Below are 26369 nucleotides of genomic sequence, written 5' to 3' on the forward strand. Positions count from 1 at the left end.
CGGGCTGTAATTCCACTCCCTGACAGCAGGCTGCGCTCTTTGTGCGACGTGACTGGAGAGCTGCCAGTTGTAGAACCATTAGCTAACAACAACAGAAAACCCCTGTCGGCAAACGTTTTAATTGGACCCCACATAAAGGTGAGTTTGTTTACAGATGAATCCAAAACGAATAATATCAGGGCCAATAACTTATAATCACAAGATAGAGGCAGCTTTGTCGCATTTATTTATCTCAATTCACAGCAAAATCACGAGTTTATTTGTTTGGCTCAGGTTAGCTGCTACAGGATTGAAGCTAACCAGACTAGCTCGATGGAATTAGCTGCCATGTTACCGTTAGATTACCGTGGATTATAGATAGGATTTCTGTAGTTTTAACAGCGTCATATGCTATCGTTTCTGATTGGGTTTTCATTTGAATTGCTCCTGTTTTAAATCCGTTTTTTAAAGAATGGCAGGAATAGGCTGTGTATTGTTAGCAGGTTAACTACCTGCTCCGCCTACAATAACTAACTCCAAAGTATGCGTTTCAGTTTACAGCATATTCAGACTACTGGAGTTCTTTTTTTACTACATATAAAAGTGTTAATTTTACAAGAAAGTATATTTGAGGTGCACATTAAATATCAGGTATGTGGCATTTATGTGGCCCTTTTATACATATTTATTATGACCTTTTACCCAATTCATTATGATCTATTAATTATCAGAATCAGCTTTATTGCCAAGTTCGTACATACAAACAAGGAATTTGACTCCGGTACACTTTGCTCTTTTGTTCTGTTTTTGCATTACAGAATATACAAATTTACAATGTACAATATACACATATCTAATAGAAAATGTGCATTTGCAACATCTGTATGCTGTTGTTCTGTACTCTATTGAATGTTTAACAGAGAAACAGCCTGGGGGAAGAAACTGTCTCTGTGGCTGGTTTTAGTAAACAGTGCTCTGTAGCGGCGGCCTGAAGGTAAAACTCTGAACAGTTTATGTGCAGGGTGTGTGGGGTCTGCAGAGATGTTGGCAGCTCTTTTCCTGACCCTAGACCTGTATAAGTCCTGGATGGAGGGAAGGTCAGCTCTGATTATTCTCTCTGCAGTCCTTTTGATTCTCTCTGCAGTCCTGATTATTCGTTGCAGTCTGGACCTGTTCTGTTTTGTGGATGAGCCAAACCACACTGCGATAGATGAAGACAGGACAGACTGAATGATGGCAGTGGAGAAGATGACCAGCAGCTCCTGTGGAAGGTTGAACTTCTTGAGTTGCCTCAGGAAGTACAGTCTCTGCTGGGCTTTCTTTCGAACAGTGTCTATGTGTGAAGACCATCTCAGGTCCTCAGAGATGGTGGTTCCTAAGAACCTGAAGTGGTCCACGGCCAATGCAGTGTTGTTGAGGATGGTGAGGGGGGGTGTATGGGGGTGGTGTTCTCCGAAAGTCCCCCACCATTTCCACAGTCTTGAGTGGGTTGAGTATTGGTTTATGTAAGGGCTTGTATTGTAGTGTTTTACCTCCTGAGTAATGTTTAACAAAGCTGCTCAGAAACTGACCAGCTCACCAGCTGTCAGGTTTTATTGTTGTGGGAAAGACTGAATGATAAAGTTCACTATGATACTACTGAGACACACAGGCACAGCTAACAGAGTAAATCAGGTTTTCTTGGAAAAAACACGAGATTTTGCAATGATTATTCTGTTTTGTAGAGAAATCTTATCTAATGGTGACCTTAAAATGCTGAATGTACAAGTACATCTAAAAAATGTAGTTTCATGGAAAAGTTAGTTTATGTTACATTTCAGTAACTGAAACTCCTAAAAAAGTGTGTGCATATAGATTAATTACTGAAATTGTTGCACATATAAAACATTTATTTCTGTTCAATTAGATTTTTATGGCTTATAATTTATAAAACCCCATAGTTCAGTTTCTTCACATATTAGATGTCGCAGATTAAAACATTAAACTAATCATGGGGAAGTCAGTCATTGATACCATGATTTCTGAGCGCTGTATCGAAGCACGCTGATGGAACATTGAGTTAAAGGAAAAAGCATGGTTGAAACAGCTGCACAAGGAACAGTCATAACCGCAACCTTTTGAGAGGCATGTGAAGTAAACTGTTTTACTCATTCGAGAGTTCGGGGAAAATTTAGAAGAACAAATACTACATTCCCTTTGAAAATGCCATGAACACTACCACTCTGTCCCAGTATCGTGAACTAGCCAAGTAGATGCAGATTCAAGTTTTAAGATTTTGACAAATGTTTATAATTAGCAAGGCCTGAGAGAAAGTTGGTGGTCACTGGCTGTTGTTTTGGAACATCAAGCCATGTTAAACCTTTTACCTAGAATAGCTGAGAAGATCAACAGCAGTTGGTAACACTGCAACGGTAGCTAAAGCTGTGCAGTTTTATTTAAGAAAGCATTTTAAACATACCTTAAGGAAAATGGAGAGAGCATCACTCGATGGTCATTTCTGCTGTTGACATTTTGTTGCTAGAGTTCACTGCTTTCATTTGATAGTAGGGCCTCATGTCTCCATGAGGTCTAACTGTATAGACAAAGATAAATTAAATAAAAAATGAGTGGAAAATATTTACAACACATTTATTCCAATTTTGGAAGTTTTGGTTAATATTAGGGTTTTAACTTGATACATGCATTACAAATTTGAGAGTTATTGATTATTGTTTTAATGCATTAAGGCTACTTCATGTTAGGCATTTTAGAATGCCATATTTCATTCAGCTATATAGAAGAGATACGCTCTATTTTCTTGTAGAAATATTTAATAATTGGACATTTTATTATTGTATTTGAATGTATTTGAATTGAATTTTGACTTTCTGAGGACGATTAATAAGAAGCTCTTACTTTGCGAAATCAGTTTTAGAAGACTGAAGTAAGAAGATGATGTTATAGTTCTTTGTTTGTGCAGTGATATTACTTAGAGTACAAGTCCTCCTTACAGTTGTTGTTGCTTTGATTTTGTGCCCTCTGTAAACTGAATAACCAGCCGTGCATCGCTGCTGAAGTAGCCTCATGGTTTTTGCGGAGTTTGTTGTTCTGCCTTTTACACATTACCGAGTTTAGCTGAAATCCCCTTTTAGTTTGATTACCAGTCTAAAAAAAACTATCAAAAGCACTCTGAAAGTAAAAGGCGATGCATAGTTTGTGAGGTTATCTCCTTTAATGTTCATCACATGATCTGTTTATTGTCAACCCTAAAAAGGAGCTTCAACACTTAGTCGGTAAAGTTAACTGAGTCAACATTTTTGAAGGATTTCTGCATATAATGCCTTCTTAATGTTTGTAAGACTCTCATCTATAACTGATTTTATTTTGAGTGTTTTCAAACTGCTTATAAGAGGTATGTAGCAACAAGAACTTCTAAGATAATACTGTTTGAGTTAGTCTTGCACATGTATGTTTGGTGAGTCTTTCATTGAGTTTGCTTCCAGTTTTCATTCTGTTTTTAGACTATTTTATCACAAAACTTTGTAGGATAGAGAATTTGTATGTTTAAGCATAGTTAATGTCTTAAATTCATAGTTTTATTTTTAATTTAACAGAACTTGTCAGTGTATATCAGGTGTTTAAGTAACATAATATCAATATACTATGAAAACACAGTAAACTTAATTAAAGTTTGTGTTTCTTAGGTAGTGTAAAGGTTGTGCTGATACCAAAGCTAATAGTTTTCATGTCATCTTCCTGTAATTATTATCATTGCAGCAGTCTGTTGTTACCAGGGCTGTGCCTTCTCAGCTAAACAAGTTACCCCATTTAAAGCATTTTTATAAAAAGAGCAATGAAAAGTATTTTGCTCTCAGGCATTTTTTCAGCCATCCTTAACCTTCCTAACCTTCAATCTGATGCGGTTTACTGGGAATGTGCTTCGCTAGACTCCTAAATAAATGAGCTCACCTAAATGTGACACACAATAAATCAGGTGTCTGTTTATTATCTTTGAAAATAGAAAAGTTGCACACCTGTCAGGGTCTTGTTTTGTGGCCATCAATTTACTTTTTAATTTACTACTCATTTGTTTTTATATAAAAATATATTGATATGGGTAATAAGAAAATATAAAGCAGTATTCCAACCTGTTGACATTTTTCATATTTCAAACTATAGACCAACACAAAGTTCATACAAATAAAAATCTGATATTTATTCCATTATGTATTCCAGCCCACTTACTCTGATACATGTCAATAAAATCTAGTGCAACCAACTTCCTTCAGAACTCATACAATTAATGGTCCACCTGTGTGTAACCTAATCTCAGTGTAAATCCAGATGCACTGTGAAGCCCTCAGATGTTTGCTAGAGAACATCAGTGAACGACCAGCATCATAAAGACCAAGGAACATAGCAGACAGGTCAGTGAGTTTAAAGCAAGCTTTTAAACATCTAGCGGAGCTCTGTTGAATACATTCTGTAACGTAAAGAGAAAAGCTGCAAACTGGTCAAGTAGCCATCCATCTAAACTGGGCAAGATGAGTGTTAAACAGAGAAGCAGCAAAGAACTCAGGAGAAGCTGCACAGATCCACAGTTTCTCTGAATCTGCCATCATAACACGTAATTGTCCCTCCTCCGCAAATCCAGACTTTATGGGAGGGTGGCATGAAGAAAGACAGAATTCTAATTCTTAGTTTGCCATAATCCATTTATGCTGTGCTGATTATGTCCAAATATTTACCCTTTTAATGTGGATGTCTCTGACCCACTGCAACCCCTGTTTAATTGTCTTTGAGAGGTCAGTGATTGGTTGACTAAGAATTGTCTCACCCTGAACGAAAACAAAACTGAAATTATTGCGTTTGGTGATCGTACTTCTCTCACTAGATCACCGTATATCATTGGCCCTCTCACTCCACATTGCTTCCCCGGTCAGGAATCTCAGAGAGTTTTTAGACAGTTCTTTTTAATTTGAAAAGCAAGTGCCCACAGTTGTTAAGACTTGTTTTTATCAATTACGTCCAATTGCCGAAGCCAAATCTTACATTCCTTCTACCTCAAAACTTTTGCCCATGCCTCCATTACAGCTAGATTCGACTGCTGCAGCTCCTTATACTTTGGACTTGAGAAATCATCTCTCCATCGTTCACAGGTAGTCCAGAACGCTGGCCAAAGGCCAAATTATGTCACAGAGGTGAAAACGGATACGGCCTGAATCTGCTCCATGGTGGTGGCAGCATCATGCTGTGGGAGTGCTTTTCTTCTGCAGGGACAAGGTCAGATCTGATTGGGATATTTGGAGCTAAATACTTGAGGCTATAAAAAGATAAAAGGCTTGAAACTGTGGTGGAGGTTCATCTTCCAGCTGGATGACGATGGTTCCCATGCAGCCAGAGCTACAGTGGAAGCTTACAGACTTATGGCTGAATACATATGAAGGCAACACTTTCAGATTTTTATTTATAAAACAATTTAGAAAACATCATAATTTTACATTTACCTCACAACTTTGTGTCGGTCTAGCACATGAAATCCATCAAAAGTATAATGAAGTGTTTATAGTATGACAAAATGTACAATAGTGCTGTAAGGCTCTATATACGGCTTATAATTAAATTATTGTCAAGCATTTGAAATCATCTTTAACACATTTTACTCAAACCATAAATAATTAAGGTATCTTAGGAGACAATGATGTGACATTTTGTCATAAGTGGAGTCCAAGTATATGCCTGTTTGGAGTACTTTGTGGCTGGAATTATCTGTTTACAAAAAAAGTTTAAAATGATGCCGAAATTCATAGTTATATAAAAATATACATATTTATATATCACACAGACAATCGTTCAAAAGTTTTAGATACGCTTTCTCATTTAATGGGTCTCTTTATTTTCATGACTACAAATTGTAGATTCTCACCAAAGGCGACAAAACTTTGAATGAACACACATGGAATTATATAGTAAACAAAAGTCTTGAAAGAACTCTAAATATTTTTATGTTTTAGATTCTTTGCTCTGAATACTGCTTTCTCTACGTGAGCTTCATGAGGTGGTCACCTGAAATGGTTTTCCAAAGAGTCTTGAAAGAACTTCCCAGAGGTTCATTGAGAGACGGCCAAAGGTTAATATTTCAGTCGTCACATCAAAGGGCGGCTACTTTAAGGAGTCTAAAATATAAAACATATTTATTAGTTCTTTTACAACTTGTTGTTGGCTACATAATTCTATATGTGTTCATTCACAGTTTTGATGCCTTCAATGAGAATCTACGTACAATATAAATTGTCAAAAACATAAAGAAAACCATTAAATGAGAAAGTGGTGCTAAAACTTTTGACCGGTAGTGTATGTACTGTGTAGTGTAACCCAGTGTTACCCAAATCTAGGAAGAAAAATCTTTCTTATAGCGCTTGAATTGTCCTGCAGGAGTAGTTCGCCTTGGAGGTCAACACAGCAAGTAGGACTGCTGGTCCAAACAAGGTGACTGGACACATTAGATATGCATTGGGGTCCCTCCTCCATTTAACCTCCCATGTGTGGTGAAAAGACCACGGTCTTTGTTCGGAAGTTCAGACAGGAGGTGAAGGCTGGCTGCTAATGCTTTTTTTTTTTTTTTTTGCCCTGTCAAATCCCCTTTGCTATAATTGTGGGTCCGCACAAAGTCGGGGGGGATGAGAGCGAGGCGAGGCGAGCTGGTCGCTGTAGCAAAATCAATAGTTCATACCTTACTGAGATTGAGTTTTTAGGGAAGGAGAAGCGGCGTAACCAAGGGCAGAATATGAAATATCTTCCAGTGAGACCGAACAAGCTCGTTGCAATCGATCCCCGGCCCCTGTACCAATTACAGTTTTAAGGTTTGTCTGTTGCTTACTGCAGTCCTCAAAGACCGGAGCTTTGGAAACAGACATTGTGTTCACTGACACTTTGACAAGGGTTGCAATTTTTTTCATCTCTCTTGGAAATTGCGGTTTGAAATGCCTTCATCCTTTCCGTCTTTAATTTAGAACCGAGATTGATTTCTTCTTTCTTATGTGACGGGTGTGAAATGTCGATGAAAAGGACATAACTGCAGCTCTCTGTCCCAAATGATGTCAGAATTCACATTTTTTGAGTCGTGGGATTTTGTTTTACCTTGAGGTCAGAAGTCTTTGTTTTTCTCTTTCTGATTCTGGGTGTTGTGGGTCTTTGTTCTCACCGAAGCGTACTGATGCCGGTTCTAACATGTTGGTGCATAAAGCAAATATCGACTGAATTTACTTTTCACGGTCAAACTGGAAATTAAATTAAGCCCAGGCAATTTTTCTCTTGGACCTTTTATGCAGAAAATGTGGGATTGTCTGCTTTTATTATTTCAGTTTTACAGTCTCTAAATTGCAACTGCTTGTTAATCAGGAACATTTTTTGTTGCAAAGGCTGAACAATAAATACATAAGTCAATAAATCAGCTATAAATACAGCTGCTAGCGATGTTTTCAACCAGCCATGCACCACTTGTACCCACTAGTCAACAGTAAGGAGATGTTGGGTAACTCCAATAAGTCAACAAGTCTATCTGCTGGAGGTCAGTCAGAGTTATTATGGTTTGTTTAAGGCCCCTAATCTGTCATATTTCATTGGAGTCAACAGCCCTCAACAAGGACCAGAACCCCAATCAACAGAAATCAAATAGATATGGTATAAAATTTTCAAAATATAATGTGCGGTGGCGCAGTTGGTAGCACTGTTGCCTTGCAGCAAGAAGGTCCTGGGTTCGATTCACGGCCGGGGGTCTTTCTGCATGGAGTTTGCATGTTCTCCCCGTGCATGCGTGGGTTCTTACCGGGTACTCCGGCTTCCTCCCACAGTCCAAAGACATGCCTGTTAGGTTAATTGGTAACTCTAAATTGTCCTTAGGTGTATGAATGAGTGTGTGCATGGTTGTTTGTGTGTTGCCCTGCGATGGACTGGCGACCTGTCCAGGGTGTACCCTGCCTCTCGCCCATAGACTGCTGGAGATAGGCACCAGCTCCCCCGCGACCCACTATGGAATAAGCGGTAGAAAATGACTGACTGATGACATGTACAATTATATTTACTTCTAACAGATTTGATCATAGAAATTTGGTGAAGAGGCAAACTGACCCAGAACGCTGGCTGTATTTGCTTCGGGATATAACCTGTGTTGGTGTGATTTCACACCCCTGTCATATAAACGCTCTCCATCCAAGCTCTACCCATGGAGAGCTGCTTGTTATTGCAGCATTTGATGGTAGCGTATGTGACCAATCAATATTTGTGACTTGCTACATGTATTTGACCATGCCAAGTATTTGGAGAACCTTTGGAAAGATTGCAGACTTGACGATGGAAATGTACGCTAACATTTTCACATGTAATGAACTCCTTTCCACGCCAGTCTGAACCATTATTGAGGCGCTGAAGGATGCTTTGTGTCTCAACACAAAAAGGATACACGCTCTGACATTTAGTTCTCCGCTGTCTTTTTTCACGGCTTTCTCATACTTTTCTCAACTGTTAATCTTGTATTAATGCAGAGTGTTTTTATGCTTCATCTGTCGTTTACCGTGGCCATGTTTTGTTTCAAACCTTTTCCAGGCTTCAGTTGATTAAACATGACATCCTCAGATTTCAATGGTGGATGAGGTCTGTGCAGAAAAGGAAATCGGAGGCTTGGCACCAGGTTGGAGATTAAATTTGTGATGCTCTCCTGGACCAGGATGTGCTGTTGCAACAAATAAAGAGGAACAACATTTTGATTCACATTTTGTTTCTGCTGCTTTAAGAGTAGTGGATATAAGAAGAGTTTACTCTCTGTACCTGTAAGCCTAAAGTTGAAATGCGGAGCACATCCTCACCTCCGTCAGCTGTCTGTAGATCTGTATTTGATTTCTCTTTCATACCTTTCTGTGACTTTCTTTTGTCTCGAACCTCTTCTTGTATCAATTTATCTTTGTGAACGGTTCCACAGATGGCGCTCCATCCTTCATCCACCTCATGATTTCTCATTTGGCTCCTGTATTACTTTTAATCTTCTTCCTCTGTGCTTTCTGCCGTGATCATCCTCCCTCTCCATCTTGCTTGGTGAAGCAGGTTCGCCTCTCAGTAGATATATTAAGGAGATATTTAAATGATACGGTACTGATATAGTGTATATTGGACTGACTCTTTTGGAAGGAACAATTGTTAGCTGCAGTATAATTTCACTAGTTTGGCATCAGGTCAGAAATCTGGAGGTTAATTGGTTCAGTATGTGAGAGGAACTGCTGATGATTGTCTCCATTTCTTTTCACCAATGAAAACTGTGATCAACACGTTTGGAAAGAATACAGGTCCTTCTCAAAAAATTAGCATATTGTGATAAAGTTAATTATTTTCTATAATGTAATGATGAAAATTTAACATTCATATATTTTAGATTCATTGCACACTAACTGAAATATTTCAGGTCTTTTATTGTCTTAATACAGATAATTTTGGCATACAGCTCATGAAAACCCAAAATTCCTATCTCACAAAATTAGCATATTTCATCCGACCAATAAAAGAAAAGTGTTTTTAATACAAAAAACATCAACCTTCAAATAATCATGTACAGTTATGCACTCAATACTTGGTCAGGAATCCTTTTGCAGAAATGACTGCTTCAATGCGGCGTGGCATGGAGGCAATCAGCCTGTGGCACTGCTGAGGTCTTATGGAGGCCCAGGATGCTTCGATAGCGGCCTTTAGCTCATCCAGAGTGTTGGGTCTTGAGTCTCTCAACGTTCTCTTCACAATATCCCACAGATTCTCTATGGGGTTCAGGTCAGGAGAGTTGGCAGGCCAATTGAGCACAGTGATACCATGGTCAGTAAACCATTTACCAGTGGTTTTGGCACTGTGAGCAGGTGTCAGGTCGTGCTGAAAAATGAAATCTTCATCTCCATGAAGCTTTTCAGCAGATGGAAGCATGAAGTGCTCCAAAATCTCCTGATAGCTAGCTGCATTGACCCTGCCCTTGATAAAACACAGTGGACCAACACCAGCAGCTGACACGGCACCCCAGACCATCACTGACTGTGGGTACTTGACACTGGACTTCTGGCATTTTGGCATTTCCTTCTCCCCAGTCTTCCTCCAGACTCTGGCACATTGATTTCTGAATGACATGCAGAATTTGCTTTAATCCGAAAAAAGTACTTTGGACCACTGAGCAACAGTCCAGTGCTGCTTCTCTGTAGCCCAGGTCTGGGGAATGCGGCACCTGTAGCCCATTTCCTGCACACGCCTGTGCATGGTGGCTCTGGATGTTTCTACTCCAGACTCAGTCCACTGCTTCCGCAGGTCCCCCAAGGTCTGGAATCGGCCCTTCTCCACAATCTTCCTCAGGGTCCGGTCACCTCTTCTCGTTGTGCAGCGTTTTCTGCCACACTTTTTCCTTCCCACAGACTTCCCACTGAAGTGCCTTGATACAGCACTCTGGAAACAGCCTATTCGTTCAGAAATTGATTTCTGTGTCTTACCCTCTTGCTTGAGGGTGTCAATAGTGGCCTTCTGGACAGCAGTCAGGTCGGCAGTCTTACCCATGATTGGGGTTTTGAGTAATGAACCAGGCTGGGAGTTTTAAAGGCCTCAGGAATCTTTTGCAGGTGTTTAGAGTTAACTCGTTGATTCAGATGATTAGGTTCATAGCTCGTTTAGAGACCCTTTTAATAATATGCTAATTTTATGAGATAAGAATTTTGGGTTTTCATGAGCTGTATGCCAAAATCATCCGTATTAAGACAATAAAAGACCTGAAATATTTCAGTTAGTGTGCAATGAATCTAAAATATATGAATGTTAAATTTTCATCATGACATTATAGAAAATAATGAACTTTATCACAATATGCTAATTTTTTGAGAAGGACCTGTATAGTACCAAAGTGTCTAGTATTTCTTTTCAGCTATTTTCTTTGATTTACTTTTCTCGAGCAATCCGTTTACAATTTGTTAGAAATTATCCGTCTTTTTAGACTGAGGATCTCTTTATAAACTGTAGAAAGTATTATTTAATTAAGCAATAAGGCTGAACAAATGTTTAACACATCTTATTTTAAACGTCTTTATTTAATTAGAATACTGTTTTTATTGCAGGACTAATATATGTGGTTATACTCGGCTTACTGTCAGTTTGCTCCTTCTGCATTTTGCACGGTTGTTTCATACCTGTAAACAAACCATTTTATACCCAGTTAAGTATGTTGATGAATTATTGAGATAGTCATAAAACATGCTAAGATCTATCTTAGAATGTGATTCATGGCGTGTTGTTTATTGCAGATTCCATATAACACTTTAATTCCACTGACTGTGGTTCTGATGCCCACTTGGGCCAGTTGTTGTTTATAAAATATGACTGATTATGACCCCAGATTAAAGATGCACGATATAAAAACAAGCAGTTATTAATAAGCATTAATATTGTGACAGTATTGTTTGTAAATCATCCAGATTTTCTGTCCGATAAGACGGTACACACGGTTTCTTCAGAAAAATGTTTCATTTATTGTTATTAATAAATAAATTGAAATTTTAGTTGTCCACTTTGCGGGGCGAACCAAGTTGGTCACAGGCTCCTGGCCTTTTCTCAGTCCTGGGAGGCTCCTTGTTTATTGACAGTCCAGCTCTGACACCTAATTGGTATTTTCTGGAAAAACACACAGGGCCATGGATCAAATGTTGTTCTCCAGTGGGGCAGAGACAGTTTATCTAATGCTATATCATAAAATAAATAATATTGCGTCTTATGTGGATTGATGAAAGACGCATTGCCCATGTGTGACCTCTTGCCTCCTGATTTGTGTCTGCTTGAAGGGGGCAACCTGCTTCCATCTGGTGTTCACTGATGCAGGTGGACGTCAGGACTGAACACTGACTTTTTGGAAGTACTTTCCAGCTCCTCTTCTTCACCCTCTTGTCCCACATCACGCTCTGCCACACTGGCAATGTCAAGGGTCCCGAGTCCCCCTCCCCCCGCGGAAATGTCCAGCGGGCCGGTGGCCGAGAGCTGGTGCTACACGCAGGTAACGTGTGAATTCAGGTGTCAGAGGTGTTGCTGCGTTTAACTTTGTAAAACACCTGTGTCATTTCTCTTTAAAAGATCAAAGTGGTGAAGTTTTCCTACATGTGGACCATCAACAACTTCAGCTTCTGTCGTGAGGAGATGGGCGAGGTCATCAAAAGTTCCACCTTCTCTTCTGGGGCCAACGACAAACTGAAATGGTGGGTTACAGCAAGGGCTGAGATGTTTCTCACAAGACATAACCTGTTCAAAAACACTGACTACAGGGTGCTGTTTTCTCAGTTTGTCAGGAAGAAAATTAAACTTTTCAACTCGATCTGCACATCTGTGCAGTTGTGTTTAACCTCTCTGAGCCAATTCTTTGAAAAACCATCCTTTGCTTCAATTTCATTCGCAGCTCTTTTGGATAATGTCTCTACCAGCTTTACACATCTAGACACTGACAGTTGTGCTCATTCTTTGCAAAACGTAGCTCAAGCTCAGCCAGATCGGATGAAGAGCATCCAAGAAAAGCAATTTTCAAGTCTTGCCAAAAATTGTCAATTGGATTGTCAATTGTCTAGACTTTGACAGGGCCATTCTAACACATGGATATGCTTTGACCTGACCCATTCTGTTCCAGCCCTGGCTGTATATTAGGGTCTGTCCTCCTGGAAGGTGAATCTCCACCCCAATCTCAAGTATTTGCACCTGAAGCAGAATCTTCCATTCATTTATCTTTTCATTAACTAGGAACAGCTTCCCTGTCATCACCATGCTGATCCATGAGGATAGTATGACTGCATTAGTTTTCCACCACACACAGCGTTTTGCATGTAGGCCAATCATTTCATCTGACCAGATCTTCTTCCACATGTTTGCTGTGTCCTAATATGTAAAACAATCCCAGGAGTATGAGGGCTTTTGCAAGACACTTTACATCATAATGGCACAACGTCCCATGATATTCTAACGAAGACTGATTCAAAAGCACCGTTACGTAATACTAGAGATTTTATTTGCACATTTCATTGACATCAGGTGTTTGCGAGTGAATCCCAAAGGCCTGGATGAGGAAAGCAAAGATTACCTTTCCTTGTACCTGCTGCTGGTCAGCTGTCCGAAAGCAGAGGTGCGTGCAAAGTTCAAGTTCTCCATCCTCAACGCCAAGGGAGAGGAGACCAAAGCCATGGGTAAGCAAACTTATTAATTGATACAGAAACAATGCTGTAATGTTGTAGAATGACCATTTTTAGACCTTATTTTCTTATTTGAAGTGTTCATTTGTCATCCATCTCTGTCTCTGTGTTTGGTCTGTCTGCAGAAAGCCAGAGGGCATACCGCTTCGTCCAGGGAAAAGATTGGGGCTTTAAAAAGTTCATCCGGAGAGATTTCCTCCTTGATGAGGCTAACGGCCTTCTGCCTGATGATAAGCTAACGCTCTTTTGTGAGGTACCCCGTCCTCCTCGTTGTGTTAAGTTGCTCAGATTATGGCCCTTTTAAATCACAGTGCAGTTTTGCTGTGTTGTATTCAGTGGCTTTGTTTCTCTCAGGTGAGTGTTGTGCAGGACTCAGTCAACATATCTGGTCAGAACACTATGAACATGGTGAAGGTTCCTGACTGCCGGCTAGCTGATGAGCTTGGGGGCCTGTGGGAGAACTCACGCTTCACAGACTGCTCCCTGTGTGTGGCTGGACAGGAGTTTCAGGCCCACAAAGCCATCCTGGCAGGTAAACTGGTTTACTGGGGCATATCTGTGTTAATTGGAATATTGTGAAAAAGTTAATTTATTTCAGTAATTCAATTCAAAACGTGAAACTCTGATGCATTTAATACACACAGTGAGATATTTCAGGCTTTGTTTCTGTTGATGGTCTGTCATGATGATTCAGAAAAGTATGTCCAGTATATAAACTCAGCACTTGGTCTGGGCTCCTTTTCCACAAATTACTGCATCAGTACGGCGTGGGACGGAGGTAATCAGGCTGTGCAACCTAGGTTGCTTTTAATAGTAGCCTCAGCTCATTTGCATTTTTGGTTTTGGTGTTTCTCATCTTCATCTTTACAATTGGATCAGGCCATGGTCATAAATAAGGAACTGGTAAGCATCACTGACATTGAAAACCTCAAGCAGCTTAGATTTAGTGCCTCTTTACTCTTCCCCCAGTATGGAGCTAAATTGGGGCCATAAAGGTTGTTCAAACAAAAAAAATTTAAACCTGAAAAATAAAAGTTTGTTCAGAAGAAAACAATTTGAACCTAAAAAATAAGTTTGTTCAAATGAAAAACATTTTAACCTGAAAGATTATTTTGAACCCCCCCCCCAAAAAATTTGAAAACCGGAAAAGGTTTGCAACTGAAAAAAAACTGATGTGAAACTGGAAAAAATAAGTTCAAAACTACTTTTCAGATTCAAGTTTTTTCTTCAGACTTGCAGATTTTTTTCGGTTTCAAACTTTTGGCCCTGTTTTGGCGTGGGGGGCGGGGCCTCAGATATTTTGTTCTTAATAAGTGCCACTGTTTGTTTTAGTAGCCCGGGCTTTTTTTCTGATCTCCACTCTTCATTGTCAGCTCAGCTTGCTGCCCTGCAGCGCATGTTCATGTGTTACAGATCAGCTGTTCGCCAGCGCGCAGCAGAGCTGATCTGCTTGACTGGAGCAGAGGAGAGGTTTGTCTGAGCTACCGCACCTTTTTGGCGGTCAGACCTCTCTGAGTTTCTCCGATCCTTGGTCCCCAGAAGCGATCACACTCTAACACTGATTCTTAAAGGAACGACTCTCAAACAGTTTCTAACTTTCAGCTCCTTTAATCTAAATGAGGCAGAGGAATGATTACACAGATCAGCGCCGAGGCTCGTCTCGGACTGTAGCGTCTGTGAAAGGAAGAGCAAGAGCCTCGATAGAAGCTCACATGTAGTTTTATATCTGGCACTCCGATGCAATGGATGTTTCCTCCCTCAGTGATTATCAGTAGACTATGTGTCACCATTGTGGTGTCTGTCTGGTAGCTTGTGTAGTAGCGGGTGTCCATACTTAATCTAAGTGTGCTGCTGCATTCTAATCAAACCAGTTACAGCCTGCTCCACCATCAAACCCAGTGCCCCAGCCACAGGTCATTCATGACAAACCTTGGGCCATTTATCCTTGTAATGTGTGTCGATGAGCATTCTTATACTATTCTAACAAAAAGGAAACATTAGAACTTATGCTTTATATCATTAAGGTATAAGTGGGAAAAACTGCTATGAGTCATATAAATAAAGGTTATCCTTAACAGGTTGATATGGCATAGTTTAGGGCACAATGGTCCAGAAAAATATCAGCGACCCAGAAACTGTCACCTCTTCCGTACTTGATGTCGCGCTCGCCCTGCGTCTGTGCAGGGCGGTGGGCAGGTGGTTCAGCCCAGCGCCCTGCGTCTGTGAAAGGCGGTTATTAAAAACTAAACATTCACAAAATAAGAAAGGCCTAAGCCAGCGGTCCACTGGGGATTTCCTCACAGGAAAGTGACTCACCCAGTTTGCCTGGCTGTGAGTCACTTCACTGAAAGGAGACCAAACACGTTTTAATCAAAAATGCACCAGAAAAGTCACTGACTGGATGCAATCTGCTGGGTTTCCTTAGATAGAAAACTTTTTATCCAATTTGAATAAATAACTGAATCTGACTGAACTGTTCAATGATTAGGATTATTTGGAATGTATGTACCTGACTTTGTGAAGTGCCTTGAGACGACATGTATGAATTGGCGCTATATAAATAAAACTGAATTGAATTGAATTGAAACCCGAGTCCAGTCCATGTGAAAACAAGTCCAGGCTTAATTATGCAAGGATATTTGGAAAATACCGGGTCGTTTTGCATCTGGTTTCATTACCGCCGTTTAGTCTGGCGGTTCTTTTGCTTGATGTTGAGAGCATGGGAAATCTCCAACACGGACTTAAAATGCTGTGCAAATCTGTCAAGATCATATTTTCTCCTCTGAGATGCGCGTCGTGTTTTCACGTAAGCTGCTTCTATCGGTGGAGCATGTTATCTTTCAAAACCAATCACATATATATATAGAATATTGATGATGTATTACAGATAATCCCAGTTCTCACGGTCCCTGAATGCAACAGCAGGGAATATGTTGTTCAGCCGCTGTGTTGAGCCATCAGTCATGATTCCGTGCCCCGTGATCTGAGGCCCCGCCCCCCCACGCCAAAACAAGGTCAAAAGTTTGAAGCCGAAAAAAAAAATCTGCAAGTTCGAGAAAAAAAACTTGAATCTTTTTTTTCCAGTTTTCAAATTTTTTGGGAGGGAGGTTCAAAATAATCTTTCAGGTTCAAATGTTTTTCATTTGAACAAACTTTTATTTTTCAGGTTCAAATTTTTTTTCGTTTGAACAAACTTTATGGCCCCAATTTAGCTCCATACCCCAGACCTTGTTACCTTTATTTCCAAATGAAATGCTAAGTTGAGTTTAATCTAAAGAACGTGAAGCCCTGTCCTTTTTCTCCTTGGTCCAGGTAAGATGCTTTTGACATTGTGTCTGAGTTCTGAAGTGGCTTGAAACAAGGAGTGCAATAGTTGTAGCCCACGTCCTTGATATGTTCTTGTGTGATGTCTCTTGAGTCTCTGACTCCAGCCGCAGTCCACAGTCTGTAAATTTCTCCCAAACTCTTGAATGGTCTTTGCCTCAAAGTTCTCTTAAGGCTGCGGTTATCCCGGTTGGTTGTGTCCCGTTTTCTGACATACTTTTTCCTTCCACTCAACTTTTTATCAATATGCTTGGATATGACCAGCTTTTTTAGCAATATTAGTAGTTTTCAAGTTTTAAAGATAACCGTAACTTAAGATTTGTGTGTATGTTAATTACTGAATTAAATTAACTCAATTCTATTCTGATTTATTGTACAAGAGCAAGTTACCATTTCACTCTTGACGTTTGCTAAAAACCACAGTTACTAACTCAGTGACATATTTTCTCCTGTTTCAGCCCGTTCCCCTGTATTCAGCGCCATGTTTGAGCACGAGATGGAGGAGAGCAAAAAGGTGAGTCCGAACCCCCCCAAATGTAATCTGCAGAGGTAAGTCTGTTTTGTTCCTCGATGCCTGCAATTTTCAGATTTTCAGAAGCAAGTGAAGGATTGCGTGCCATCGAACAGCTGCAATACAAAGGTGTTTGCTGAAACTGGGTGATAGTGGAACCCAAATGCAATTGGGCTGCTGCAGTCGGGGGTCAGCACTCATCCCTCACTGTCAGAGTCACAGAGATAGAGAATTGCTTTTTCTCCCCCTCTATCGTCCACGCGCCACTGTAAGAGATGTAACCACAGCCACGCCTATTTATTCTTCCTTTTTCTTTTAAACTAAGACCAGTATATAAATTTTTAATTGTATTTTATCTCAATAATCAAGGTGTTTTGGGCTCTCTTAATATATTCTTTCCAAAATGGATAAAACATTATGAAAGAAAATAATTAAATTGCATTTAATCCTCACAAATTTCCCATTATTATTGACTTTTAACTACTCATACAAATCTTATGAACCAAAGATTTCAACAAATAAATCATTGTGTTTGTTGATTTAATTGCATAGATGTGTTATCTCGGCTCACAACAGACATTTTAATCTGGATAAATGTGAAAAAGGATCATACAAAATAGAAATAAATACAATTAAGTGCATTTTACATCAGCTTTGAATAAAATAGGACACTTAATCTTTGATTTGGCACATAACTTGAGTTTTTACAACTACGGGAAAGGTGTCAAATGTCCCAAAGCTTTGTTTTACTCCAGATTTGACAACTGGTTTTGAAATAAAAGAGTGAAATAGCCCTTCACCACTCTTTCTTTAGTACAGTGTTGCATGATTTGTTGAGCATATAAATCAAATGACTAGGTCAATGTTTTGTTCTCAGATGTCCAGAATGTTTTTAAAACTGAAATTTAAAATCTGAAAATGTTTGAAATATTGAACAGGAAAATGTGCAGGAAGCCTAATACACAATGTTAGTTTCACAAGAGTGAAAATAGATTTAAGCAGGATTTTTAAGTAAACTAAAGTGAAAGTTTCACAAAGTACTGCGGTGCAAGACCCCATCTCATGTGCTTCCACTGCCAAAAATAGCCATGAAATCCTTTCTGTGTTTTCACAAGCAGAATACAAGTTTCACAGGTTACTTGTTGTGTTTTAATAAATCTCCATTCAGCGTAAAATAACTCATTAACCAACCTTCTACCACCTCCATCCATCAGAACCGTGTGGAGATCAACGACGTGGAGCCAGAAGTTTTCAAGGAGATGATGTGCTTCATTTACACAGACAAGGCTCCCAACCTGGACAAGATGGCCGACGACCTGCTTGCAGCAGCCGATAAGGTGATTTAGGGCCGCAGATGCACTGACGTTCTGTTAATGTGTTAATCATGTATTAGAATGAAGACATTTTACTGTAGTGCCGTCCTTTTTCGGCTGTGCACATTTGATTTCTTCTCTGTTTTCCGACAGAGTCCTGCTGCTAACATTTTCATACACACATCAAATATAGAGGTGGTAAATATATCCATAGTGATTCAGTTCATATATTCTGGTTAATGCATGTCAAAATACATCTGCATGCTTCTACAGTGACTCTGACAGGTGTTTAAGCCTGACCATCCAATTAGGGAATAATTTCCAAGTGTTTCAATGCTAGAGCTGCACAATATATTCAGTCGCAGTCATCATCGCAATATCATAAAGGATTGATTGTATGCAATACTTGGTAGGATATTCTTTTTTCAGGTGCCATGGATGCAAATTCTGCATGCCAATAATTATTTTGTCCTGCTAGACAGACTTTCACTGCACTCAGTGTGCTCGCTTGATTGTCTTAGTGGCCAAGATGCGCAAGCTCACAAAACTGGGTCGGCCTTTCTGGTACAGCACTCGATTAGTTTAAATCCTACTTGAAGGACAGGGACTTTTTTGTCAGTAGGTAACTTTACATCAGAGACCACAAAAAACACGTGGCGTTCCCCAAAGGTTCATCTTAGGGCCCCTGCTATTCAATATCTACATGCTCCCCCTAACTCAGATTTTAATAAACAACAACGTAAGTTATCATAACTATGCAGACGACATACAGCAATACGTTACGATGTCACCAGGTGACTATAAACCCATTCAAGCGCTGGGTAAATGCTTAGAAGAAATCAATGCATGGATGGGCCTAAATATTCTTCAGCTCAACCAAAACAAAACTGAAGTAATAATCTTTGGACCAAAGGAAGAGCGTTTAAAAGTTAGCAGCTTCAATTAATACAGCTAGAAAGCACCAGTCAGGCTCGAAACCTGGGTGTAGTGATGGACTCAGACCTGAACCTTCAGAGGCACATAAAGGTAGTAACAAGGTCGGCCTTCTATCACCTAAAGAACATCTCCAGGATTAAAGGACTAATGTCTCAGCAGGACCTTGAAAAACTAATTCATGCGTTCATCTTTAGTAGAATTGATTACTGCAACGGTGTCTTCACAGGTCTGCCTAAAAAGTGGATCAGACAGCTGCAGTTGATCCAGAACGCTGCTGTCTTTGAATTGTCTTGCTACTGTAATGTGCTATATAAATAAACTTGCCTTGCCAAAGAGAGGCGGGACATTGTGATGACGTAAAAGAAAGAAACTAGTCAGGGAAAAATGTAGGTCAAATGTAATCACAACAGTCGGCAATAATATCATAATGACATGTTTTCTAGATATTGTGCAGCTTTAATCAGTACACACTGAGACATCTTCGTCTCTTCTGCTGAACAGAGTACCGGCCCAGACAGACAGACTCCTAGCACCTCCTCTCATTAGCACCTGAATGCATAACCATAAGCTGACACTGTGTTCCTTTTTAAAGGAAGAGGTTCAAATTTAAAAATCTAGATTTTATTTGTATTCTTTTGGCTTAAAAAACTGTTAAACTGTCTGTTTTTGCATTCTTAAGATCTTTCTCCCAAATACTGTCCTAAAATATTGGAAAAAAAGCCACGATGAAAGAAAATGTAAGTAGTTCAGGTGTTCTGAATGAAATGAGTGTTTTTTTTTTTAAAGAAAGACGCACACTTTTACCTTTTTTAGGAGATAAATAAGAGCCCTATGAGGCTATTTTCACATTGCTCCCTCTTCCTGATGAGTGTGTGAGGCTGCATCTCTGAAGTTGAAACTAAATGTTTGTTTATTACTATATTTATGTCTGAATCACCAGTTAGCTGTCTTTGTTAGAGGTCTGAGTTTATATTTGATCGCCCTACAATAAACGTTAGCTGAAGGAATACTAAAGTTTAGTAATCATGTTCTTTTTCAGTACGCTCTGGAGAGACTTAAAGTCATGTGTGAAGATGCTCTGTGCACCAGTCTGTCCGTGGAGAACGCCGCTGAGATCCTCATCCTGGCCGATCTGCACAGCGCAGACCAGCTCAAAACGCAAGCAGTCGACTTCATCAACTAGTGAGTTCACACACAGAGAGGAGCTCTTCGACACATGTAATTGGACGTCCAGCACCTCTCTGCGGACTCACAGGTCCACCATGTTCACTGTACATTTTGGCGTTTTGTCAGTTGGTTTCGCCTCATTCCTTCCTTATTCATCGTTACCAACGGTACCAGGACTTGGCCTCACCTTTGAAGCTCATCTCTCTGTGCCTTTATCAGAGTCAATGATTTAATTTAATGTGTCTCAATGAAGTGGTGGGTTTCATTTTATTCAAGCATGCCGAATGTTCCTGAAGGTTCGGGGCATCCTGACTCCTCACTGGGCCTGTTAACGCCTCCTCTGCTGCCTCAGACGGATGTGTGATAATGACTCCGATCACGTGTCCGTACAGACTTCCAGCTCCCGCAGACTTTGTGTAGGAGCGGATGACTGGGCAAAGAATGTTTAATGTTAGGAATGTGTAACTAGGAAGCATCAAAGGACAAAACACGACGAAGAAATGCGCTCCCTCTTCCTCAGTAGCTGCATATATAAATCAGTGGTGAGACATTTGTACAGGTTCATCCTGGGTGATATTTCTCATCACGAGTGGAAATTAGGCTGAGAGATGAGTTGACCTGGAAACTGTTAGAGCAGATTTTTTGTACATTGATATCGGCCGATTTGAGTCATTTTTTAATATCGGTTGACCATGTGGGGTTTGTTTGGTCATGTGACAATAATGATGCATAATGATAATGATGCAGCGCAGGCTTGTGGGTGTTTCATTGAAACAGAGAAGCGATGCCAGCTGTGTGGTCGTTTTTTCACAATGTCGAAGCGGTAGGAAAATATATATAATATCGGTTCTCTACCATAACAACAATCATTATGGATATGAATATTGGCCCAGATTTCCATATCGGTGCATCCCTATGTTTTTGGTCATTTCAAATGTTTCTCTAGGCATCATGATCACATGATATTATTGAAGAAATTAAGAATGTGGTTCAAATCAGGATCAACAACATGAGTGAGGATTAAAGATGCAGAATACACTGAGCTGCGGTTTTCCATCATAGTATCAGGGTGTTAAATATTGTGATCACAAAAGACTGCTTGAGAGAAATATTGGTTAAATATTACAGCTTAATTGCCATGATATTTTCAAACAGTTGGAAATCCAAATATGACCTAAAACTTTGTCATGAGTTACTGAAGTGCAGAGAGAGTAATGGCGATATCATGATGGTGGAAAAGAAAGAGACAACCGAGGAAAATGCAAGGAAGGAAATTTAAAGTTAGGAAAAATGCCACAAGCAAAGCTTTGTCTTCTGTGCTGTTTCTTATCCCCCAAAAAAGATGATTTTACCTGTTTGTCACATGCTGTATAAATGTCTTTTAATGCTTCAGGGGTTAATTTATCTTACACACTGGAAATATTAATCACTGCTACATCTCTACACTGCAAATAATTGACCAGTAGATGTAGTAGAGTAATAGAAAACCAACCAACCCAACATGCATGCAGCTGATTCTGTTATTAAACCATTATTAAAAAGGTGTTCAGGCTAACTGTAGTGGGAACTTTAATAAGACGGGTCACTGGTCTGGGAAAAAGAAGTTGTCGAACAGCCTGAATTATTTCAGCCTGAAGGCAGCAGTTGTTGTAGATGCTGGCTATGGACCATTCCTCGACCATTCCTCTCTAAGTCAGTAAAATAGGTCGTTCCAAACATTTTTCATAAGATAATTTCATTAAAAAGCTGATTGGAGAGGTGAAATGTATAAAGAAGTGCAGAAAAGGATCTCAAATGCCTTTTTTAAAATTGAAGTCAAAACCGGAACAATGATGAAGAAAACAGAAAACTACCATTTAGGTGGAAAAGATTCAATGATCAGCTCTCGAGTGATCAAAGAAAGTCTTCAGGTACCTGTGCGCTCTGTAACAATTAGAAGACATGTACCTGAAGACAAACTGGTGGCAAGAAGCCTCTGCAAAGTTCTAGTTCCCTCAGGAGCACACTGACTGGCCCAAAGAAAAGCAGAACATTTTCTGGAAGTGTTGATTTGAGTCTGGGGGCTTTCAGGTAATTTATCAGATCACCCCAAAAACAGTGTTGAAGCCAGAACACACTGGGAAGCATGCTGGCTGAGGCATCACGATGTGGGGAGGTTTCTCCTGCTATGATGTCAGATCTGTTTATTGGACACCGGGGGTCATGGATCAGAGCTCATATTGACCTATACCAAATCAGGAAACGGCCTTGCAAAGAGTGTTTTAACAAGACAATGACCTCAAACACGCCAGGAAATGAGCAGCATCTGGATCCAGACCACCTAGATGAACAACACATTGCTGTTTTACAGCAGAATATGAAAGTGTTTCCTTTGCATTAGCATGTATGAGAATAAATGCAGTTTTCTGAGCTTTTAATCACTTTTTTAAAACATTGCTGTTATTTTGAGCACAACTGAATGTCCAGCTATAAAATCCACTTTCAAGTTGTAACACTACATAAGGCACAATTTATTCTGACCTTTGGTAGTTGATATTAGCAGATTACACATAAAAGCTGGTTTCTTATAGGCTGTTCAGCTCTGCAGAGGCTTATCAACAAATGAACAACAATAAATAACATGTTTGTTGTCTCCCTGTCTCTCCACCTCCCTCCAGCCACGCTGCAGAGGTGATGGAAACAGCCGGCTGGAAGTCCATGGTTGCATCCCATCCTCACCTGGTGGCCGAAGCTTACCGCTCCCTGGCGTCCGCCCAGTGCCCTTTCCTGGGACCCCCTCGCAAGCGGCTCAAACAGTCCTAACAGTCTCACCCGGAGGGCATAAAAACACAGTCGTGCTCGCACACATACACACACAAAAGCAGTAACACCCAGGTTTGCCCCCTGCTCCCAGGGAATACCGTTCCCCTTGCTGTTACTTACAACACTACCTAGGGCCTCCCCTGAACCCTCCATTATGCCCCACCCAGAACCTGCTGTATGTAGTCTTTTTAAAGATGGAAGGAAGAAGAAGGAGGAAGAGAGGGAAAGCTGGGATTGTAAAGTGGATCTTTGCTGTTTACAATAAAACCCACTGCAGCCCGTCCTCTTACTCCTCGGCTCTGGCTTTGTGAGTTCTGACGTTGTTCTCTTTTTCCGTGTACCCTTGGACATCCCGCTAGTTCCTACTTTGGGGTCTTATTTCCGAGGAAGAGCTGAACAAGCAAACCCTGCCATCGCCAATAATTTGGACGTTTGGAGTATGGTGGCAAATAAAAATTGTTAGTGTCTGTTTTATCATAAAGCGAATAGAGCGATCCAGTTAGACACCCCCCACCCCCACCCTAAACTCAAGGACACAAGGGCCTGTGATTGAGAGGGCTATGGTTGCACACTAGAAGCTCCACCCCAAGAAAGACAACCAAGGGCTAGTCAAAAAGCAAAGATGAGGGGGGGGGGGGATCAACAAAATCTTCCCAGTAAAACTTGGGAAAAAGTTGCACTAATTCCACAGATCAGCCCTTGCCAACCCTGAACCAGCAGTAACATAGAAATACTGTAGGCAAGCACACAATGAAGCAAGCTTCGTGGACTTAAGACCCAGCTGGACCACCACCAACAAGTTCCCTTTAAAAACAAAATCTATGTGCAAGTGACAAAAAAAAACCACATGTACTCGTGTATCGAACTGTCCAAGCTTCACCTGCGTCCATTTTCCTTTTTTTTTTAAACGTGAGGAAGAACGAAGCATAAAGAAGAAAGAGAAAATAGCAACGCACAATCGGGTGTCATTCTTGGGGAAGTTCTCATTAGGGGATCCGTACCTCCTAGACGTGTCTGAAAACAACCCCACCAGGAGACGGCCAAACGTCTAGAAATCGTTACAGATATTTTGAAGGGTTTAGTCAGACACGCTGATGTTCTTTTGTGACAGATTTCATTTTAGTTTGTTTTATTTTTTGCTTCCATAGGAAATTGTACAGACACTCGTGTTTCTGTGGCGGAAGCATTTTCAACAGTCAAACTGAAAGCATAGAGACTAAAGGGAAATTAAACTACAATGAACACGTTTTAATGTTCAGAATATATCAATTATAGACAAAAAAAAACTCCTGAACCACATGAAATTAAGTCGTAAAAAGAAAGTACACCCTCCGTCAGTTCTTGGGTTTTATGGTTAAATGACCTGCTCTTGAACAGGTTCTAAAATGATTTAAACCACACACCAGAGATTACACCACTATTTATTAAACAGTGATGCCAACAAGTTTGGTAAAAATTACACCCCAAAAACCATAAATATGTACAAAATATCTAAAACCCTAGAATTTAAGGGGTTGTACTTTTTCTTTTTTTTTTTTTAACCATGACTGTACATTTAAAGTTATCATTTCAACCTGTTGGAAAATGGTATTGATAGAAGGAACCGCTGTTTCTTTTCCTGTAGATATTTCTGATTTTGAGAAGTGACACTTAGCTGTTGCCATTTGTTTTTTTGTTCCCAGAAAAATAAACCACAACTATTTTGTATCGAATGCAGTTCCGATGTCGTCTGAGTATTTTTATACCAAATAAAATGTCCACATCTTGTTTAAGTCATATGAAAGCATTCTCACCTGCAGAGATTTCAAACAAGTATCAATGTATGTGCGTTTTTGTAGCGGTTCATATCATCTTCAGAGTTTGAGATGTTTGAAATATGTCACATGTTGATGAAAATAATCAGAATTCTTTATTTGTCATTGCTCCACATGGGTGCAACGAAATGTCCAAAAACAGAACAAAACAGTGCAGGCAAGTAGTGCAAATTAAAGAAAATAAATATTAAAAAGTTATAAAAAAAAGTTATAAGGACTGTGCAGGTGGAAAAAATATATATACAAGAATATTTACAGGTTGTTCCAGTATTGCACATGAGGTAGCATATTGCACTTAGTGTTGAAGAAATTGCACAAGAGGATCTAAAACACTCTCTCTTTGCAGGAGCGTAATCTCATACATAAGAACTGAGGAGATTCCATCCTTTAATTGGAGTAAATGTATTTAGTTTTGAACCAAATTAACAGGTACGACAATTAATGGCACCTTTGCTGTACATACTTTGTTCAACCCTGCTGCATATCTTCTCTAGGTCTATTGTGAAGAGTGTGATCTCTTCTGCAATCATCTGTTGGGGTAGTTGCAGGTAGCAGTTGTGGGGACTGTCTTGGAACCTCTGGAGAGGATTGTGTAAAAAAGGATTATGGACAACTCTGAGCATCCTCTATCAGACTGTCATATTACAGTGTCAGAGGCTTCTTCTGCCCTCAACTGGAGATCCTTCCTGCCTACAGCTATCAGCATCTACAACAACTCTGAAGAAATTTGTAAAGCATGAGTTACAACTTCTAATTTTCTTTTGGGATTAGGTTTTGGTCCCATTGGAACCACTTGTCCAGAACTTTCAGAGACCTGGGACCTCCTCTTCAGCTCACACCAACGGTCTCTAATAAGGATTTAGATTTGGGTACTAAGATAGCTGTGCAGGAAGATTGATTATTTTGTCAAGGGAACCGTGGGTCAGAGGTTTTGGATAATTTCCTCTTAAAGAGCCCAATCATTTCCCATTTATAAGTTTTAAGGTGGAATCCAGCAGATTTGTATTAAAAATCTTCTGGTATTTCAAAGACCTTTAGAAGCGAAACTGGCCCACAGCATCATCGTTCCTCTACTATACTCATTTGGGGTTTTTCCACATTTTCAGCCTATTTGTTTTCAAACCTACTGGGCCTGTTTGTTGCCTAAAGCTCAGTCTTACTCTCCTCTGAAAGCAGCATATACAATAGTTTCCTTTGAAACTCCAGCAGTGTTTATGAAGCTCCAAACATTGAGTTTTACCTCCTTTATCGTCCTGCTCACTGTGGATGACGGCAGGATAAATATGGGTCCTAAGCCTGCCTAGCATGAAGT

General features: G+C 40.0%; 1 protein-coding gene across 1 annotated transcript; it reads left to right on the forward strand.

Moving 5' to 3' along the window:
- Positions 1–5: 5 nt before the first annotated feature.
- Positions 6–24959, forward strand: LOC124875632 (speckle type BTB/POZ protein). The gene is made up of 10 exons (XM_047377907.1): positions 6–138; positions 11805–12013; positions 12091–12212; positions 13033–13184; positions 13316–13443; positions 13545–13722; positions 16973–17028; positions 18240–18362; positions 20314–20456; positions 23099–24959. The coding sequence occupies exons 2-10, from the start codon at positions 11936–11938 to the stop codon at positions 23241–23243; spliced, it is 1125 nt and encodes a 374-aa protein (XP_047233863.1). The 5' UTR covers positions 6–138; positions 11805–11935; the 3' UTR covers positions 23244–24959.
- The last annotated feature ends 1410 nt before the right edge of the window (positions 24960–26369 follow it).

The sequence above is a fragment of the Girardinichthys multiradiatus genome, chromosome 10, assembly GCF_021462225.1.
Source record: "Girardinichthys multiradiatus isolate DD_20200921_A chromosome 10, DD_fGirMul_XY1, whole genome shotgun sequence".
Classification (NCBI taxonomy): Eukaryota; Metazoa; Chordata; class Actinopteri; order Cyprinodontiformes; family Goodeidae; genus Girardinichthys; species Girardinichthys multiradiatus.

What these genes read in the sequence shown, in the direction of transcription:
- LOC124875632 (XM_047377907.1), top strand. Translation starts at nt 11,936, where the DNA reads ATGTCAAGGGTCCCGAGTCCCCCTCCCCCCGCGGAAATGTCCAGCGGG. An exon ending in CCACAAAGCCATCCTGGCAG is followed by an intron (nt 13,723 to 16,972) that starts GTAAACTGGTTT and finishes CTCCTGTTTCAG; the next exon opens with CCCGTTCCCCTGTATTCAGC. An exon ending in AGATGGAGGAGAGCAAAAAG is followed by an intron (nt 17,029 to 18,239) that starts GTGAGTCCGAAC and finishes TCCATCCATCAG; the next exon opens with AACCGTGTGGAGATCAACGA.